The sequence below is a fragment of the Choristoneura fumiferana genome, chromosome 4 (genome assembly GCF_025370935.1).
Source record: "Choristoneura fumiferana chromosome 4, NRCan_CFum_1, whole genome shotgun sequence".
Lineage (NCBI taxonomy): Eukaryota > Metazoa > Arthropoda > Insecta > Lepidoptera > Tortricidae > Choristoneura > Choristoneura fumiferana.
Genome location: NC_133475.1, coordinates 12,840,548 through 12,861,937, shown reverse-complemented (window position 1 = coordinate 12,861,937; position 21,390 = coordinate 12,840,548). Strand labels below are relative to the sequence as shown.

Sequence of the window (21,390 nt, the reverse complement as noted above, 5' to 3'; positions counted from 1 at the left end):
TCTATAACGTTCAGGCAAAAATCGCATCACAACAAAAACAGCTGGTTACAAAAATCACCACTTGTCGCTTGACGTGAAACCAGTGATTTGGTAATTCATCACGTCACCAGGTACTGTAAACGGTACTCTACACACCATCATAGGTACTCAAAGTCACCATCAGATCAGATATAAAAAAAAAACAGTTTATTGCAGACAGAGTCCACAAGCGTTAGTACATTATTCACTTAAAAGCTATGATAGCTATGTTTTATGGTAGCTGGGCAGTGATTAAATATGGTTACAAAATATCACAGCTACTACCTCCTGTTCTATCGCTCCAGTGTGTACCTATCAGATTGCTACTGCACAAATAATCCAAACGAGTACCTACTGGGGCTTAATTTCTAGTACCTAAATAGAGTTGTAATAAAATAACATTAGATTAGAAAAATATATAAATGAAACTAGCCTTTATTAGTGTTTCGCAGGCATCAACATTTAAGTTTTTTTTTGTATTCTACTGGATGGCAAACAAGCAAGTGGGTCTCCTGATGGATCACCACCGCCCAACATCCACAAGTGTAGCAATTAAATAGAAGTTCCGGGATTTCACGAGAATTCCCGTGGGAATTCCCAAAAATTACATTGAAGATTTCATTAACGTTGCATATGAAACACTCACGCCAAATGTCCCGTGGTGTAATCGTGAGAAAAAGTAGCCTGTGTTAAACGAGACGTCCAGATATCTGCATACCATGGTAATGGTTTCGCGCTTGGATACGATAGTGGACGTGTGTGCAAATTCTGTCTAAGTCAAATTTTAAATTCGTTTATTAAATTCGCTATTGGGCCGAAAGCTTTCTTTGTCAATTCTCGTTTCTTTCTTGTGACATCCTTACGGAAGACTCCTCCCAGTGGGCGGCGCAAGCAGGACGCACATAGTTTTTTGGGCGAAAACATCAAGGCGAATTCCTGGAGTTACAGAAAATAGAAAAAGTAACAAGTGAGTACGGATTTGAACCAGTGACCTACTGCGTGCGAGGCTACCCTGTGTACCACTGGTCCAACGAGGCAGTGACGCAGCGACGCAAAAAAGTGATACTAAACCAAAAGAAAGATTTTAGTTAATAGTATCTATTATTACCGCTAGATGGAGTCCAAAACTATCAGGTGTGCCGGGTGCCCAAGCGTTACCGACATTCAGCTGTGTCTGAAATTTGCCTATGTAGTGCCGCATATGACCTTCAATGTGCAAATGTTAGTGAGGAATGCTTCAGGAATATTATGTCAAGTGATCAGAAACTTTCTTGGAAATGCCAGATGTGCAAGTGTTTGCAGCCTAGGAGAGATAACTCAAATACGCCGGTGAGAAGTGTTATAGTCGAAAGCAATGTCACTCAAAATGATTCAGTTGACATCAGTTTCCTGAATAAATCTACAATGGCTCGAAACGTCAACATGGCGCCGCGCGGTCGGCAACCAAAGCTTGACACGGCTGACATTCTGCAGAGTACGCTGATTGATGATTCCGTTTGTGTTGACAACATCAGGGATATAATCAGGGAAGAATTGCTACTTGCCTTGGATATGCGCCTGCCAAATCTGAATAGCAATTCAGTCTCTAACCAACTTGACGCTTTAAACCAAACGGTAGCCACGCTAACAACAAAACTCAACATACTTGAGTCGAAGGTTGATTTGGTGTTGAAGCTGGCTATCTCATCAAAGGCACAGCCACAGGCCGGGACCGCAACGTCTGCCAGTCCTGCGAGGCGCGCGGAACCAGTGGCTTCCAGCGACCCTTTGGCGAATGCCAACTCTACGTTGACTGCCGGCACAGCGAAACCCGATGACCTGGCGGCATCTGCTGCCGAGGTGCCTAAATTCAGCGAACAACAAAGAAAACCAAATCTCCACGGCCCAAGAATAAAAAAAAAACGATTTCGGTGCCGGATCAAGCTGTTGCTGAAGAAAGCCCCAGGAGGCATCTGCGTCTGCGGGCTCAGACTGGATTGAAGTGCGTAGGCGTCCGCGCAGGTCTTTGGAGGTGACGCGGGGTACTGCAGCACCAGGAGCTACGCAACTTGAAGCTTTGAGCGGCAACGACATCTTCATTTATATTATGTAAGACCGGGTACAACTGTCGCACAGGTGCAAGCTTATTTGGCGGAAATCTGCAGTGAGGATGTGTGCTCAGTAGAGTCCCTAAAAGCTAGAGGAAACTATGCTTCGTTCAAACTGACTGTTCCATCCAAGTTGTCCGAGCGTATCTTGAATCCTGCTAATTGGGCTGAGGATATTTGTGTAAAGCCGTGGCGACAGAATTTTCGTGCCCAAGATAAAAGTAAGATCTAAAAATAACGCACGTATTAAGATCTATTATCAAAACGTACGCGGCCTCCGTTCTAAGACCGTATTTTCCATAATAGTGTAGAATTATGTAACGCCGATGTAATAGCTGTAACAGAAACATTCCTTAATAGTTCTGTCACTAACGGTGAATTGTTTCCTCCGAACTACATTGTGCTGAGGAAGGACCGAGCCGGTGATGTAGGCTGGGGCGGGGTCCTCCTCGCGGCTAAGGATACATACCAATTACAAGCTATCACTGACATTGATGGCCTGAGCGATGACAAAGAGATTTTGTTTGCTTTATTGTGTAAAAAGAATTTAAAATTTTTTTAGTGTTGTGTATTTGCCTCCAAATTATAATCAGTCTCAATTTTTTAAATGTCTTAGAATGCCTTGAAAACGCAATTTGTAAATTTCCGAAACTGGATGTCGTTATTATTGGTGATTTTAATTTAAAATCCTTTGGCTCGCGAGTCATTGATGAATTTAAAATTTTGTTAATTTTTCCCAGCTATTTCAGTGTAATACTATAACAAACAAATACGGTGGCATCCTGGATCTTGTGTTGACAAATATATCACAGAGTAGCGTAGTCGTTTCAGAGTGCATTGATTCTGTCCTTTGGACGCCTATCATCCTGCGTTGAATACCACAATCGATACACAATTATTGGTTAAAACTTTATATGTTTTGATCGTTAGTAAGTGGCATGCAATTTTTAGCTCTTAATTGAATGCACGCTGGCAATGTCTTTACGTTTAACTGAAGACAATCGCTCTTCATTAACATCATAACCGAGTTAGACATGAAAGCATTAAAAATTAATTTATTGGCCTAGGAAATTAGATGTGGGGGTGGCGATGTTCTACAATATGCTCAATGACTCCCTTGCTCGCCATGTGCCCCGAAGGCTATCATCTAGTGTCCCTTGTCGTTATAAGTACCCATCCTGGTACACTCCCGAGGTTAATTAATAATACTTAAGCATTTCCACCTCGTTAAATTCAACTAATGGCCTCGAATTCAATAAACAGATGTTTAGGTACTATAGAACCCGAGTGAAGGAGGAAATTTCTCTTGCACACCGAGGGCATTTGTGGAGAATTGGACTTGATATTACTCGGGAGCCCACTGTATTCTGGAAACATATTCGGAATTTGCGCAGCAATCGATCGTCAATAGGTATTTACACTCATTGCGGTAAAAAAGTAGATAGTGTTGAAGCTGTAGATGTTTTTGCTAATTACTTTAGTTCAGTGTTTCACGAAGATACGCCAGTTCTTGATGCTTCAAGCGCCAGTTTAAAGAAGACCCTCTAAAAAATGTGACTATTTCCCTGAATGAAATCACTTACAAGGACTTGAGTCGAGTGGTGCGCCAACTAAAAGTCTCTTCTTCCCCGGGGCCTGATGGTATACCCATATTCGTATTGAGGGACTGCGTGTCGGCTCTTGCGGAGCCTTTGCTCTACTTGTATAATTTATCCATAAAAGAGATGACATATCCCTCGGTCTGGAAACTATCAAGAGTAACACCGGTCCCCAAAGATGGCTCGTCTACCGAGGTGTCATCTCATAGGCCTATTGCTGTCTTGTCGGTATTTGGAAAGGTCTTTGAGGGTTTGATTAATCGCCAAATAATTACCCAAATCACCTTACTTAACGGACGCGCAACATGGTTTCGCGCTGGCCGGTCGACTGTCACCAACAATGTCAACTTTTCTGATTTTGTTCTTCAGCACATAGATAGAGCCGGTCAAGTAGACGCGGCCTACTTTGATTTTAAAAAGGCCTTCGATCTTGTTGACAACGATGTATTATTGCGGAAACTATCGGCATTTGGGTTCAGCAGGTGCCTCCTAACGTTCATCGCCAGCTACCTGAAGGATCGGAAACAATATGTCCAAATCTGTGGCCACTCTTCTAGGGAGTTCTATACCCGGTCTGGTGTGAGTCAGGGGAGCACGCTGGGTCCGACCCTGTTTCTGATAATGGTCGATGATCTACCGGCCGTCGTCAGTAAATCTGAGTGTCTCTTGTTTGCCGATGACTTGAAGGTGTTTTCGGCTATAAGTGGGGACGCGGACTGTGAAGCGTTGCAATCAGACATAAACGCTATATCTAATTGGGCGCGTATCAACAGATTGTCGTTTAATGCTGGGAAGTGCAAAGTCATCTCTTTCACGCGTTCTCCGACAGCTGTTGAGTATTCCTATGACTTGGCAGGTAGCTCATTGCTCAGAGTTCACAGTACTAGGGACCTAGGCTTGATTGTGGATGAAAAAACTTGACTATCATCAGCATATCATTAGCGCATGCAAGAGTGCCAGTAGAGCCTTAGGATTCATAATGCGTGCAGGCTCGCAGTTCAAGAGTGTAACTGTCTCTATTGTCCTGTATAATGCTTTTGTACGTAGTAAGCTGGAATACAATTCCATTGTTTGGGATCCTATGGAATCGAAATACAATTTGCTTAAAGAGAGAGCTAGTTTTAGGTAGCTGGGCAGTGATTTATGGTTATTATCCGTTTTTTTCCGTCGCTGTTTGTGTCAGGCATGGTTGGGTTGGATACCCTAAGCCATAGGCGAAAGTTGCATTTGCTCGTACATTACTGTTCTTTGTTGCAAAATAGAGTCAATAATCCTCTGGTACTGCGGCAAATGACTCTATTCGTCCCGCAACGGTATGTACGGGCGGGAGTGCGCCGCCGCCATCACTTATTCGCGTTTTTTTTGGGGCTAGGAGCAAAGAAGAATGTCCAACGGCCAGGGCAATTGCGCTGCTAAATGAATTTTTGACTGAAATCCAGGATGCTGACGTGTTTGCCGATGGTTGGGGAACTTTTATCTAAAAATTATTGTTATTTTAGCATAGTATTAAGTATTAACCTAGCCAAATGTTTTGGTGTAATCGTGAGAAAAAGTTCCTAAATTAAACGAGACGTCCAGATAAAAAAATACCAGACACAGGCATAAACAAACATTCGCGTTTAAAATTATAGTACTTGCATTTATAAAATTGTATGGGAGCCGTTCGGCAGTTTATACATATTATTTTCTGTGCTGAATTCATCAATGGTGCTGAAGAATGGTCAGTTTCAGTCAAAAGCATTTTGGCACCTGGCCATTCTTAGTGTATTATTTTTATTTATAACCTTTACTTACATCATAAGATATGCGAAAAATGTAATGAGACTACTTTGTTTTTTTATTTGGCAGGGCTTTGACATAGCGGAGGGCGGTGGCATTGACCTCATTTCCCATATCATTACAAGGTGCCTGAAAATCCCGTGCTCGGTGTTGATGGGTGCCAATATCGCTTCCGAGGTAAGTCATATCCAAGATTTGAAGGATTTCGTTGTCGCATTTTACTAGGCACTGTAAACAATGCCGTGTAAACAAATTGAATAGTAAATAAATAAATTATGTGGGGCTGCGGAGTTTCTTAGGTGTTACATAGAATAATAGGACACTAATAGGCTATTGGTTTTTGGAGTCTTTTTGTATTTTTTATTTCAACTCCAAATTTTGTTACTTTTACGGTCATTCCGTAAACTCCATATCGAAAATACAAACTGAAAGAGATGCACAGAAAAACCAGAGAAATAGACCAGCGCTGGGAATCGAACCCAGGTCCGCAGCAGAGTCTGTACTCTTCTCCAGTGGTCGTGTAGAGGTATAGCACGCAGCACGGAATGTTGAGGACCTGGGTTCCATTCCCAGCGCTGATCTCTTTTTCTGGTTTTTCTGTGCATCTATGTTTCAGTTTGTATTTTCGATAAATAATAGTTCGTTCTTTGTATTTTATTTAGGTACTAGCGTCCCGCCCCAGCTTCGCACGGGCAAAATAAAATATAAAACGGCCAAGCGCGAGCCGGACTCCCGCACAGTAACAATAACAAATTAATACCTATTGACAAGTTTAGTATTAAAGATTTTTTCTTATAGAGAGGTTTAAATACTTAAATAACAAAAACAGGTTGTTTTTTACATCTGGAACAGATCGACGTATGCTTTTTAGGGTTCCGGAGCCAAAATGGCAAAAACGGAACCCTTATAGTTTCGCCATGTCTATCTGTCTGTCCGTCCGTCCGCGGCTTTGCTCAGGGACTAGCAATGCTAGAAAGCTGTAATTTTTTATATATATAAATGGTACAATAAATAAAATAAAAATATGTATTTTTTAGGGTACCTCCCATAGACGTAAGGTGGGGGTGATTTTTTTTCTCATCCAACCCTATAGTGTGGGTTTGCTAAGACGATTTTGCGAAATATTCAACTTGAAAGTGCAAATTTTCATTAAAATCGAGCGTCCCCCCCTCTAAAATCTAAACTGGTGGGTGGAAAATTTTGAAAAAATTTAGGAGTAGTTTGCTTGCGAATTATTAGTAGTTTTACTCTTAAATAGCAGCCTAAGGAATAAAATATACCTAAACTTGGCAGATTCCGTATAAAATACGAAACCCTTTGAAAAATATTACTTAATTTTTTCGTAATGGCTAGGGAACCTATTTTGGGCGTGTCCGACACGCTCTTGGCCGGTTTTTTTATTTAGCTAGAAAAAGCAGTTTGATACTATCCTTAAGAAAAACTAATTTATCAGTAAAAAGTATGCTAGTAGAGTATGCAGTGTTTATATTTATGGAGGTATAGGCAAGTTTGATATGCATCGACATAGTGTTTGAAGATAAAAATTTAGTATCGTTGATCGGAGCATTTAATCTAGCGCGTGGGTAGACGAGACAGATACAATGAGGGCTATCGCGTATGAATTCGCCGCAAGAGGCGCTAGTGTAGCGTGAGGTCGCCGAAATGTCAAATCTCATAGTTTTTGTGTGAGCTACGCGGGTTTATTTATAATTAGAATAATTTTGTGAATATTTTGCATTACCTGAAATTAATATTTGGCAATTATGCGTTACGACGGGGCCATGAATGTCTGTGTTTTGAGACAGTTTTGTCTTTCGGAAACTTTTGTCCTCCCTTTTTTTCGAACAAAACGGGACTACGCAACACTGTGGTTGCTCGGTATATTTATGGTACGGTTTTAATGTGTATTAAATATGATTTTAATGTAAACTTTGTTTTCACGCCCGTAATAACAGACTTTGAAAGTCACACTTAAAAACCTCACGCTACAGTGGCGCCATCTAGAAAGAGAAAAAACGAGAGCCCTCATTGACTATGTTTATTGTTGCCAGGTAGCAGATGAGAAGTTCTGCGAGACAACGATCGGCTGCCGGGACGTGATGCTAGCGCCGACGATGCGCGATATCATCCAGACCGAGTACTTCCGCGTGGTGGTCGTGGACGACGAGGACGCCGTCGAAATCTGCGGTGCGCTCAAGGTAGGCACCATTGTAGGTTCTTTCTAGCACGAGGTGTGACACCGTGAAATAGACGACGGGGACGGCGATAGACAAGGCGTGGACGTCGGTGACTGGTGATATCAAGCTTCTCGAGGCCTCTTTCACTGCCATCCTCAGTGTGGGAGACCGTCCCCAATGCTAAGAATCGCGACCATAACGAATTCCATCTAGTCTTTCCTTCAGTGGATCGCTGCACGTTTCGCGTTTCGCTGTTTCGTAAACCTAACAACCATGTGGTCTTTCTAAGTCTTGCAGGGTTCGATTTAGGCGGATAGTGAAGGTGCTTGTAAAGTAAAACATGTCTTATAATAATAGAAGAGGAGACGTGGCAGATCGACCTTCACCCATCTGATAACCAGATCAGATATATTTTTTATTAAGTAAGTAAATATGTATTATTTAATTACAAACACGCAACACGCCTATGCTTGCCTATCGAAAAGTGTTCTAGGCTATTTTTAATGCGAGTTTATAAAAACACTTTTCGATAGGCAAGCTATCATATGCGTGTTTGTAAATAAATAATATTTAATAAGAAATATGTCTGATCTGGTTATCAGATGGGTGAAGGTCGATCTTTACCGGCTCTTTCTTAGACCTTATAACCCTCTTTAGACGTCGTGATGGTCAGCGACGCCGCCAACACCTAAAGCCTCCACTGCCAGTAGGTCGTTTAGTGGTTAGTATAGCGGTGTTAGCAGACTATGGTCTGTTTTTTAATCCGAGATATTAAAATGATGTTTTATGTGTTACCTGTTTTTTGCGTCTCATAAATAGTGATGTGCCGCAACAGGTTATCACCCTATGGACATGACCCTATACTACGAAGTGCAAAACTCGAACTTCGTATGTTGCTATCCCGCTGACGCTTGTCATTTAATACGCGAGTGATAGGGACGGTGCGATACGAATATCGTTTTCCAGTTTTGTACTACGAAACTCGAAACTCGAAGTTCGTATCATACTGCGGGGCTACTCCGAAACTCGAACTTCATATCGTAACGTAACAAGAGGGATCTCGCTCTCCTATTAAATAGTAAAAGTGTCAGAGGGACCGCACGACACGAACTTTGAGTTTCGAGTTTCGTAGTAGCCCTGCTGTCCCTCTCACTCTCATATTAAATAGTATAAGTGTCAGAGGGACCGCACGACACGAACTTCGAGTTTCGTAGTAGCAGTAGCCCTGCGGGTATAATTAATCAAAAAACACTATATGGTTACCTGTGCTTAGATTTTATCACTTTATCGTAAAAGTGCATTTATATTTTCATAATAGAAATTAGAATATTGAATGCTTTAATATCTTAAAATATACGTTTTACCGGATATTTACAACCGGAATTATAGAGCAGCACTGTTTGTTTTATGCTGGACACATTATTTTTACATTTGACATTTCAGACTGTCATTTTAGTATCTAGGTTTCAGAAATAGACCATAGCATGCTTCAAATATTTATGGATAATTATACGGTGGGTTCAGTTTCTTAAGTCTAGTTAAGGCGCGTGGGGTACTGTAGGCAAATCTCCGCGTTGCGCAACTGGCCGCTTACAGAAGAATTAAATTCGAAATTATTGTACTCTTTTGTTCTTCCCGTCATTGGCTGGCTGGCCAGAGAAATAAAGCTAAACGAGACTTTGATTAGTTTTACAAAATATAAAGAAACAAATGTTAGAAATAGAGCAAATAATATTGTAAATACCTGCGTTAGACGCAGCTCTTATACCTATCACAAGCAGTTTAGTGAAATGCTTAGCTATCACCGAGTAAAATTATTATTTCTAAAAGACATCAAATTTCGCCTTGCGCCTTGCCAAATAGTAGAGCCAATCACGGGAAAAACAAAAGAGCATCAATCATTTTAGAATTTTGAATACGAGTAGCGGCCAGTTGCGCACCGCGGAGGTTTGCCATGTTACAATTTAAAGAGGAGAAACCAATTTAGAAAAAAAAAAACAAAAAGAAACTGGTTTCTTTGAGCATTTTGGCGCTAATCACACCGCAATAAATATGGAGTCAGTTGAATCAAACAAAACCCAAATAGGTATTAGCAAAACATCTCCCGCCGATCGTGTAAAACTCCAAGTGAATTTAAAATAATGTTTCTTAAACTTAAGTAAAGATAAATTAGAATATGATGAAATCAAGAACTTTCCGCTTTAGGTTCTAATATCAACTTCGATGAAGTGCAAAGTTTGCATCTTGTTTTCGTTACACAAATTGTTTTCTTGCGTAACTCGTGACTCAGTGCAACACATCTGTGGAATTTAAACCTTTTCTAGTTGAATTAAAGCTCAAGTTGATTTAGAATCTTCATTTTTGGATGCGAGTGGAAAAATTAGGTTATGAAATTAACCTTAGGTATAGGTATAGGATAAGGTATTTAATTTACGTTTGAAAATATATGATTCTTCTTGGTTGTTTGCTATTTTTATGCTGTCGGTTCATACTAGTCATATTCAAGGCGAAGGTTGTTAGTGATATAATTATGCAGTGGAGCGCATCACATTGGATGCACCGCATAACAAATAGTACGGGCGGGACGCCTACATCTCTACAACATAAGAAGACAAAAATAATGTAGTATAATTATACTATAAAAAATAAAGCAAATAAGAAGTAAACAAGGCCATATACCTACAATAATAATAACTAAGCAATATAGATGTAAGTAGCATGTAGCATGGAAACATATGTGAACATTATATTTATTATAGATGAGGGCTCGCCCGCCCTTCGCACTCCTTAGTTATAAAATCTTAAATAATAAAGATTATTAGCTAAGTAATTATAAAAATTTTGTAATGTTATTCTGATTTATAATAAACAGTTTAAATTTTATTTTAAATTTTATACATAGATTCCGTATTGCCGAATTAAAGTGATTGAATGAAACAGGTGGAAACAATTTTGTACCTAATTCAAATTTGGACGAGTGCATAATGTGCAGCCTCCGTTCTACACTTACTTTTTTAAATGGTAACTTCCGTGGTTTAAGCGTTCTACGTACATAGTCTATGTACAGTCGAGTTCATAAACTTGTGTTGTGAGCAAGAATTTCATCAAAAATATCTGAACACGTTTCTACGCTGTCAACACGACTCTATTATTAACGGCGTAGAAGCGTGTTCAGATATTTTTGTTGAAATTCTTGCTCACAACACAAGTTTTTGAACTCGACTACTACGCAAGCTACCTGTAAATACGCTGTATAATTTCATTGAGCAATTCTAAAGTTTAGTTAGTTATGTTGAAAGGTTGTTCTTGAACTACTAGTCGACATTTAACTTCAGATATGGGCCTTGAATGTCTGTAATTGCGAGGAATTCACTATTGGCGTTTATTATCGGTGTTTTGCTTCGATCCGTGTAATTTTCCTGGTGTAAACATTTGTTTTTGATCTAGATTGCGTACTAATTAAGATAGATAACTCAATAATGTTAACCCCGGATGGTTAAGATAGTAAAATGCTCCGGTTTTTTCTATCCCTTTAACATATTTGTAAGCAAAAATGTCGTCTAGGTAGGGAGTGATTCATTTTAAAATGTGGTCAGACTATTAGATAATAATGATATTTTAAAATTGTTTTAATGTACGCTAAGGCGGTGAAGAGCCTTTTAATGGCGTGCAATATAAGCTAATTTGATTGATTGACCTAGATTTTTGGGCGCTTTTGCGAATATTGCAATCTTATTAATTAATATATTTAAGTGAAAATCGCGAAACTTTAACTGGACTAGAGGCTGAGAAGTGTATTTTTTAAACAATAAGCTTGTGAATAGCTTTGCGCAGCACAGTATAAATTAGTGTGTCTAATCTACAAAAAACGCTTGAAATTAGCTCTATCAAAAGCGTGCGCTGTTCATACACATTCACTAGTCTATTTGAAGGGTCCACGGAAAAAACGTGTCTAGTCACTTAAGCAACTTTTTGAGTTATTATAGCAGTTTGAAAGTTAGTCATCACAAACAATTACTATGGTTACCATTTATTCAAAAGTAAAAAAAAATATATTTTATATTGTTTTCAGATGATTTAATTCATTGGTAAGTCATAGTACTTTGGGAGCTCTACGTATTGAAGTTAAAATCGCAATTTAAAAAAAAGGTAGGCATGTTCTTTCCGTGGACCCTTCATTAAGTCAGTACCATGTACGAGTATCGAATTAAAACATAGATTCTTAACCATATGTATTTTGCCTCTTTTCTTTTAAGTATTTACTAAGGAACCCCTTTTATACCCACTTCTATCGCTTCCACCCCCCTGAAAGTCTTCGACCCACAAGGGGGCGTTATCATTATCGCCCACGCTGCGAACCTATGAATTAAATTGGGTAGTATTTAAATACGCACATCAAAAAGTCCTTTTTTATCCAAAAAAAAATCTGAATTCACATCAAAATTATTGATTGCACAGCAAAATACTCACTCAGAATATTACGTAATAAACCGCAACTTATATTCGTGGCGTACCGCTATTTATCTTAAAGTAAAGCATTTTTAGTATTGCACAGCTAATAATGAATAACGCACAAAAAAAAAATAAAAAAAAAATCCATCAAATTTGATATTTACCACGAGCTTTGCGGAGAAGGAAAACATCGTGAGGAAACCTGCACAGTTCTGAGAGGAGGCCTGTGCCCAGCAGTCGGACGTATCGAGTACTGCCTTTTCGCAACGTAACGTTTGGCAACCTCTTTCATTTTGCAACATTTCATTTCGCAAACTCTAAAACTGTAAATATTTCAGGATTTATTTCAGGGCCATCGTGTAGAACCCTTTTGGTTGGGTTAGGTTAGTTTTATAAAAATCCTGAAATATTTCCAGTTTCAGAAATATTAAAAGTTGGGAAATGAAAAGTTGCGAAATGAAACAGGTTGCCAAACGTTATTCGCCGAAACATTGGTAAACCGGGATGTATATAGATGGGGATCCAAGAATCCAAATCTTTCCTCTTTATAATATTATAGTATAGATAAAGTAATATACGACGACCGGGTGGCCAAGTGGTTAGAAAACCTGACTGACTACGAAGCTTGAGGTCCCGGGTTCGATTCCCGGCCGGGGAAGATATTTGTATGAATAATATGAATGTTTGCTCTCGTGTCTTGGATTTTTAATATGTATTTATGTATGTATTTATAGATAATTATGTTTATCCGTTGCCTTATTTTTATTTGTCATATCCATGGATAGTTAAAATGTCACTCGTTTAATACATTAATTGATCGACCGACACCCGAGTGCCACCGTATTCCTATTGGTACCTGACTTTTTCCGGTGCAAATACATTATGCAATATATATGACCTGTACCGATTTTAAGCTCTGCTTGCTACCCTTCAGAACATTGTGGCGGTTGGAGCCGGGTTCGTGGACGGGCTCGGCTTCGGCGACAACACGAAAGCGGCCGTGATCCGGCTTGGGCTCATGGAAATGATCAAGTTCGTCGACGTGTTCTACCCCGGGTCCAAGCTGAGCACGTTCTTTGAGTCCTGCGGGGTCGCTGACCTCATCACCACATGCTATGGTGAGTGATGTAGAAACTGGTTAAAAAAAAATGGCTCAATGACAATTTCCATAGAAAAAAAAAGGATTGTTTGTTTATTTAGTGTTTAGGTACATTATAGGGATTTTTCTACTCCTGTTAGGTTTATTTGTCAATTAAAGGTCCATGAACACGAATACAATGATTACCTAATAAGTCCGGGAAAAAGTCTATGACTATGGCTCATAAAAGCACACTTATGTATGCTTTTTAATTGCTTTGAAATTCATAATAATACAGTTCAACGGCCTTCGTTTGACGGTTAACTTTTTAAATTTAGGATTCCTAACCTCTATTTTGAATAAATACAGTATTACCAACATTACTGTGAAATTATATCGCATCATTTTAATTCAGTTACTGATCATAATCAATAATCGTTCGAAACTAAAATGTAGTATGCATATTTTGCACGAGCTTTGCGGTGAAGGAAAACATCGTAAGGAAACCTGCACAAACCTGCGAAGCAATTCAATGGTGCGTGTGAAGTTCCCAATCCGCACTGGGCCCGCGTGGGAACTATGGCCCAAGCCCTCTTGCTCTGAGAGGAGGCCTGTGCCCAGCAGTGGGACGTATATAGGCTGGGATGATGATGATGATGATATTTTGTAAACAAAGAATATTATATTTTACTAGGTCCTAAATTGAGAATTTTCCATTAATTTCAAGTGTTGTTGGTCATAAAAGTATTAAAAGTGATCGCGCCACTGGCAAGTTAGCGTGAATAAAATACTGACCATAAACAAAATAATTATGTCAAATTTAATTCCGGGAATTGACGGGAAACATAATTCGCTTCATTCATATTTCACTAGCTTTTGCCCGCGACTTCGTCCGCGCGGAATAGTAACTTTGGAAAGTATCTAATTTATTTGGGATACCTATTTTGCCAATAATAGCACATATAAACTTCTACGGTTTACTGAAAATACTTAATCTATTTTAAAATATTGCTATAAATATGAACTATTTTTTTTGTTCTTCCATCATCCATCCATCCATGTTCTTTGGAAAAAATATAAAAATTTAGACGGCATTTTTAGTTCCGCAGCTCAAAAGGAAAAAATTGAACCCTTATAGTCAATACCCTTTATCTCGTAAACGCGCGGAGTATCGGTATCGAGTTGAAATTGAAACCCTAAACACAGGTCAATAGTCAGAAAAAAACAAACTTTCAAGGAAATCAAAACCTACAGTCATTAAAAAGGTGTTTCCATGAAAATAAAAAAAAAATCATGTCTGACTGTCTATGTCAATAAGCCATCTAAAATGAACCCACATAGCGTACATTTTGCTTGAGCTGAGAAGACTCTGCTAAAACTGCATCATCCCCTCTGCTAACATCACCTCTCAGGTAAAATTTCAAAAATGCTTGAACAAATATCTATTTATTTCTTATAAGTGCCCAAATGCCAAGTTTCATAAAGAACCATCGACAATGACGATCTTCCATATAAAGTTTCATCCCCTATTTCACCCCTCACAGGAAAAAATATAAAAAAAAACGCGCGAATCTATTTATCTCTTATCACGTGCCCAAATGCCAAGTTTCATAAAGAACCATCGATTTATCTTCGACAATGACGATCTTCCATATAAACTTTCATCCCCTATTTCACCCCCTCACAGGAAATTTTTTAAAAAACGCGCAAACAAATATCTATTTATCTCTTATCACGTGCCCAAAATGGCAAGTTTAATAAAGATTCATCGATTTATCTTCGATAATGACGACCTTCCATATAAATTTTCATCCCTTATTTCACCCCCACACAGGTCGAATTTTCAAAAAAACTCAAACAAATATCGATTTATTTCTTATTAAGTGCCTAAATGCCAAGTTTCATGGCTTTATCTTAGACAGCGACGAACTTCGACCTTATAAACTTTCATCCCCTATTTCAACCCCTTAAAGCCTCCTTTTCGCGATAAAAGATAGCCTATGTTCTTTTCCAAGGTCTATTCTATCTTTGTACCAAATTTCATCAAAATCGGTTCAGCGTTTAGGCGTGAAAGCGTAACAGACAGACAGACAGAAGACAGACAGACAGACAGACAGAGTTACTTTCGCATTTATAATATTAGTATGGATATCGTGTTGAATGTGTCAGATGTTTGTAGAAATGGAAGTCTTTTAGAAAATGTATTGTATAAACGTTGCATAACTTGGTCTTAAAACGCTCGTAGGGTCTTTCATAGCGATATTCGCTTGCGGCTCATATCGCTACCTAAACGAACTTGCGTTTTAAGACCTCACTTATACAAAAGTTGTATAAAATACTATTGTACGTAAGTTGGTCAGTACTTAGCTATTTTTTGTGTTATATGAAAAATATCGTACACTTTTTCAAGTCAAGTACAATCTGACGGTCCAAAGTATGAACCTTGTAGGCAAGTAAAGTAAATAAGAGCGCGTAAAATTTAGAAGTAACTATGAATTATATCGCTTTTGTGGTATTTTTAAAATGTTTGAAACATGCTTCTTACAAAGTTGTCACTTTAGTCCATAGGGCAAAACTTAAGTAACCAAAAGGTCTCATGAGGCTTTAACGAGTAAATAATGGAAATTCGTTTTAAAGCGTTTTAACAATCCTACCCACTAATATTATAAATGCGATAGTTTGTAAGTCTGTTTGTTTGTTACCTCATCACGTCTAAACCGCTGAACCGATTTAGATGAAATACGGTATTTGACAACTCCTGATTTTGCCACATCTTAATATTATTATGAAAATATAGATAAACAGATAGTGTTTAGCGAACAGAAAATTTAAATCGGTTTAAAATTGAATTTATAGTGATTTTTTGAAAAATCTATATATCTGTCTCTTTCTCAAACGCTTTTCTCTATGCAGCAAGTATGGCGGTACATGGCGTGTGACGTCACATGCCAGTATGTCTTTCTCTGTCTAATCTTGAATTTCAAACCTTTATAACTTTGTTATTTGTAAAGGTAGCTTAAAATTAGTCAAATATCGTATTCAGCTTTCAGATAGTTTGAGTCCCTGGGGAAGGACATAGGATAGTTTTTGTCCCGGAAAATTGCATAATTCCCGCGGGATAGCGATAAACAAATTCTACGCGGATGGAGTCGCGGGCATCAGGCTAGTTGATACTAATTTTGTTGACTGTAGAGGGTTGAAGTTGATTATCATGTCAACCTGCTAATACTTCTCTGAGTTTAGCCAGTATTATCCAACTATAAGTCATCATGCAAAATCAATAAATAAATACAGCGATATGAATAATGAGTACTGTTGAACGCATATCTTTATCTCTAAAAGAGCAAAGGTCGCAGTACGGTTTCCATAAAATATCTAGTTCCATGACTACCTTTAACAATTAATTACATCAATTAACTATGATTAAGTATAAATATAAAACTTATGGTCCTAGCTTGCGTAAAAGTTTTCCTTAAAGGAAGGAACTAGATCGGGTGTATACAAGCTCACTTGTAATGACTGCAGTAAAGTATATGTTGGTCAGACAGGTCGCAGTTTTAATGCTAGATTTAAAGAGCATATTTCGGCATATAGGAATGAGCTTCCTGATAAGTCGAATTTTGCCAAACATTTGTTGGAACTAAATCATTCTTTATCGGACTCAGATTCGTATGAAGTGTTACATTATTGTGGCAAGGGGTTTCGTCTCGATATTTTAGAATGCATGGAGATAATTAGATACAACAGTATGAGGTCTATTATTAATGAGCAGGTAAATTTAGTTTCATCTCCTTTGCTACGGCTTGGATCTAATTTCAGCAATGGTAGTTAATAAAACATGCATTGACAGTAAATAAATAAAAATCAAGGTAGTTTTGAAGGACGGTTAAAAAAATTATTAATAATTTGTGGGTAGTTTTGTTTTGTTTCATAAAACGTATGTGGATACTTGGGGAGTTACAGTGACAAGTTATAACGGTGGTTGTGGTTCGTTAGTCTTAACAACTGGTAGCATGATGTACGGTTGTGTCACTCTGAAGATGAGCTCTGGTTGAGTTCGAAACGCGTCAGTGTAGTGTGGTGGTGGTGATAGATGGGTTTGTGTGATTTGTGTGTGTTCTTACAGTGTGGAGGTGGAGGAACTGCATGAACACGCATATTTTGCATAAGCTTAGCTATCGTAAGGTCGCGGGTGAGCAAGGAAATTATTTTAGTTCATTGATATGGACCTCCGCAAAGTAACGCCTGATTCAATAAATTATTTAATGTGTCTACTCCAATAATTCTTCGTGATAGCCTTTTATATTCTTTAAAAACGAATTAATGTTTTATAACCGGTTATTAAAGAAAATAAAAGTCTGTTCCGAATAATTATTGGAGTAGACACATTAACTTACATATTAAGAAGTGTTCTATCAGACAACATTTTTAATTTTCATTAAATTTTTATGAAATAATCGAGAAAAACTAACAAAAATGCAACGTTGCCAGCTCCGCAGGTATAAACGCTCTTAAATACTCGTCTCACCAGTAAACTGTAAGATATCAGACTATCCGTCACAGCCTCAGCTTTTTTTTTTATAAAAGTGCCTGCTTATCATGCTGTTTCCCGTAATTTCGACACGTTTCCGGGATAATAACAGGCCCATTTTAATCTTCAATAAGTATTGTAGCTTTGTATTAGTGAAAAAAATCTTACAATCGGTTTCACAGAACCAGAGATTGCCCCCTACGTACGTATGAACAAAATCGTTATTCCATTCTAGTATTACCCTCCTGGGGTTCAAAGTGATAATACTAGTACACATTGTTAGCAATAGAACTTATATCTTTTGAAAAAGGAATAAAGTGTCATTTTTTCTGTATCATTCAAATTTACAAAAAAATAAATTCATCTTTATCTATGAGACATTAAGTTTTAATTTCGATGTCATATTTTGTTGTATGGTGGGCCGCAGGAGGTAAGAATACAATTGAAATGCGACTGACGTTAACCCTTTACCAGGCCCCTTAGAACTAGCGTGTCTTCATACGTACTTTATATACTGTTACAACCGTATTTAATGCCTTGTAAAAAATGTATTTACGAAAGTCGGAGATGTTCCTTTAAACCAGAAATAAAAATGTGGGTTACGGTTATCCCATCGCCTGTCTAAGTAATTAACTGTCATACTCGATTTTGTCTTATTATATTCTTGATCAGGCGAAGGGATATATTCCTCCCACATCTTATTCTTCAGGGAAAGTCTTTAAAAGGAGATTTTACAGCTAGGTACATGAATTCGCTCTAGGTTGAACACAAAAACAGTTTTATTAAGTAACGCGAGTTTTTATGACACGACAAGACAATTTACCGGGCCATGGGAAGATTAGCTCCCGCACAGTTAAACTCTAATAAGGCCATGGGATAATGTCAACCCACATCCTAATTTTGGTCATACACAAAAATGCATGAATATTTAGCAATGTTTAAGATTACATTACCTTTCAACACTCAAAATCTATAAAATATCAAAAAATTGTTCGACCTATGTACTTCTGTTTCATAGAAATTAAGGAAAGTGTTCCAATTTCTCCGTAGTTTACTGAAATTAGAGTTCAAGTGAATCTAAACGGCTGCCAAAGATATATTACGCGATTAAGAAGCGTGTTGTGAATGAAGATAATAAAATACTATTTTCAGGGATCGACAAAATATTTTGTAGGAGGTTTGGAGTTAAAACCTGACTACGGTAACCGATATAAGATGTGGGAGGAATATATCCCTTCGCCTGGTAAAGGGTTTGACAATGAGGGTTTTTGTGATAGGCTAGTATCACGAGGACCGGCTGACATTTGTGCCACGTTTGGGATTGGTTTATAACTAAACGAGCCAATCGCAAGTAAGACTGCAGGGCTACTACGAAACTCGAAGTTCGTGTCGTGCGGTACCTCTGACACATATACTATTTAATACGAGAGCGAGAGGGACGGTACGACACGAACTTAGTTTCGAGTTTCGTAGTAGCCCTGCTGATGTCAAACGGACCTCCCGACACTAACGCTATCTACTGATAAGTACCCCGCCTGTCAAGAAACCCCCATTGCACGAGTTTTTTTCAATACATTGAAGTTTACATTTCCAGGATCTTTTGATTTTACTGTTAAATCTAAACTTTAAGAAAAAACACTGACTGACTTACCGGTAATAGCGAAAAACCGCAAATTCTTAACCTACTACACGTTTATATGACGAACGACGTCTACTTTTCCATTCACAAGTAACGCATGATACTCATATGTAGGTACATAGGTGTATAGGTCCTAGATGACTGTGTGAGTGAAGTAAAAATAGTTTATCTAGGTTACTAATGATACGGAAGCCGCTCAATCGCTATTTCTAAATGGCGGAACTGAGATGCAATTTTAGTTTTATGTCATTCAAATTTTGCGATTGGCGGTTTAATATAGCTAGCGATGGTATTTAACTACGACTGTGACTACGAGTATCTAATAAGAATAACGATATTTTATCAAGGGATTCATCATTATTTTATCGGGATTTATGCCATGACATTGGGTACTTTTAATAATAACCAGTATTTAGTCACAACTATCTATCACCCAGCTTAGTTTAGTTATCATTTATTTAATTTACAACGTTTGTTATATTGATTATCTCTGAAGGTCGCCGCAAATTGTTTTGAAGCAAAAAACGCAAATATTACATACACTTCTTACTTAGGTATAGTACCTATATTACCCCTATTACAAGATCAAATACGATTGTTGCCTATATCATGTCTGATAGTGATTACTCTTGAAGTAAGACAAAGAGATGCCGAGCAATATCGAAATATTGGTGTGAAAGCGCTTGATTGTTTTACAGGATTGTTTAGATCATTGCTTTGCCACTCAGACAGTACTATTAGTTATTTTGTGCTCAAACACAATATATACGTAATAAAACGTGCAGCTAGCTCATTGTACAACTTCCATCGACTTAACATGACTCTGTACTCAGAGAAGACAATTTATTTTTAAGTTAGTCCTTTCACAAGAATACATATCTAATACCTTTAAACAAGCAATTCTTGCATATGTATTATATATTTCGGGGATCTCGGAAACGGCTCCAACGATTTCGATGAAATTTGGTATTATGTAGGGATTTTCGGGATGAAAAATCGATCTAGCTTGGTCTTATCTCTGGGAAAATGCTTGTTATCGAGTTTTAGCCTGATTTTAGCAAAGCTCGGTCGCCCAGGTATATATACTTAATACATACCGCAGCTTAAAATACATAACAGCCATGTTTAAAATATGGATCCTTGTCAAACTGTTCGCGATACAGTTTACTTATTCTAGATAAATCCATAATGTTATAAATTTGAAAGTAACTCTGTTTGTCTGTTACCTTTTCACGCTTTAACCGCTGAAACGATTTTGACGAAATTCGGTATGGAGTAGTTGGAGTCCTGAGGAAGGACATAGGCTACTTTTAAATCCCGGAAAAATGCATAATAATATATTTTAATTAATTTTCAGATAATTACATCCATTAATGTTAGTAAAAAGTATACAAATAACTTATCAATCTATTTTTAGTAAAAATTACAGTACCCGCAACAAAAAAAAGTACAGTTATAATACCCGCGGGATAGAGATAAGTTAATTCTGCGCAGGCGGAGTCGCGGGCAACAGCTAGTTTATAATAAATCTGGCTCGCTGGTGTACCATTTATTTCATAAAATACCCTTTACGCAGCGTTTCCACCAATAATGTGCGAGGATGGGGATGTGTTTTTAATTAACCAATAGAAACGCTTCATTTACACATCCTCGCACAGCACATCTTGGTGGAAACAGCTGAGCGGAGCGAGGCGAGGTAAATGAAGCGTTTCTACTACTACTACATTTTCCTCGCAAATCTCTGGTGGAAACGCTGCTTTTTATAGATTGTGTTTAACACCAAAACTGAACTGAAACTGATGAATTGTTTTCATTGCGGTAAAAGGGACTGGTATAGTCGACGGGAGTCGTTTCGTAGTTAGTTCAAGTGGTCAGTATATTTAGGCACAATCGCGTTATTATGTTGACATTAGACGTAGCTACCTAACTTCCTCAGCCGACGACTCTCCTGTCAACGACGTGGTGTGATCGATCGGTTCACAAGAGTTTCACGTGGACTGGTAGGACCGTGCTCATAATTGACATAATATA

General features: G+C 38.1%; 1 protein-coding gene across 3 annotated transcripts in view; it reads left to right on the top strand.

Moving 5' to 3' along the window:
• The window catches only part of Gpdh1 (Glycerol-3-phosphate dehydrogenase 1), a 36,034-nt gene that overhangs the window by 8,628 nt on the left and 6,016 nt on the right, over positions 1-21,390 (top strand). For all 3 annotated transcript variants that reach the window (XM_074086995.1, XM_074086992.1, XM_074086993.1), the window contains exons 4-6: positions 5,552-5,659; positions 7,534-7,680; positions 13,046-13,229. In XM_074086995.1, the coding sequence (XP_073943096.1) occupies positions 5,552-5,659; positions 7,534-7,680; positions 13,046-13,229 (439 nt within the window). The remainder of the gene's footprint in view (positions 1-5,551; positions 5,660-7,533; positions 7,681-13,045; positions 13,230-21,390) is intronic.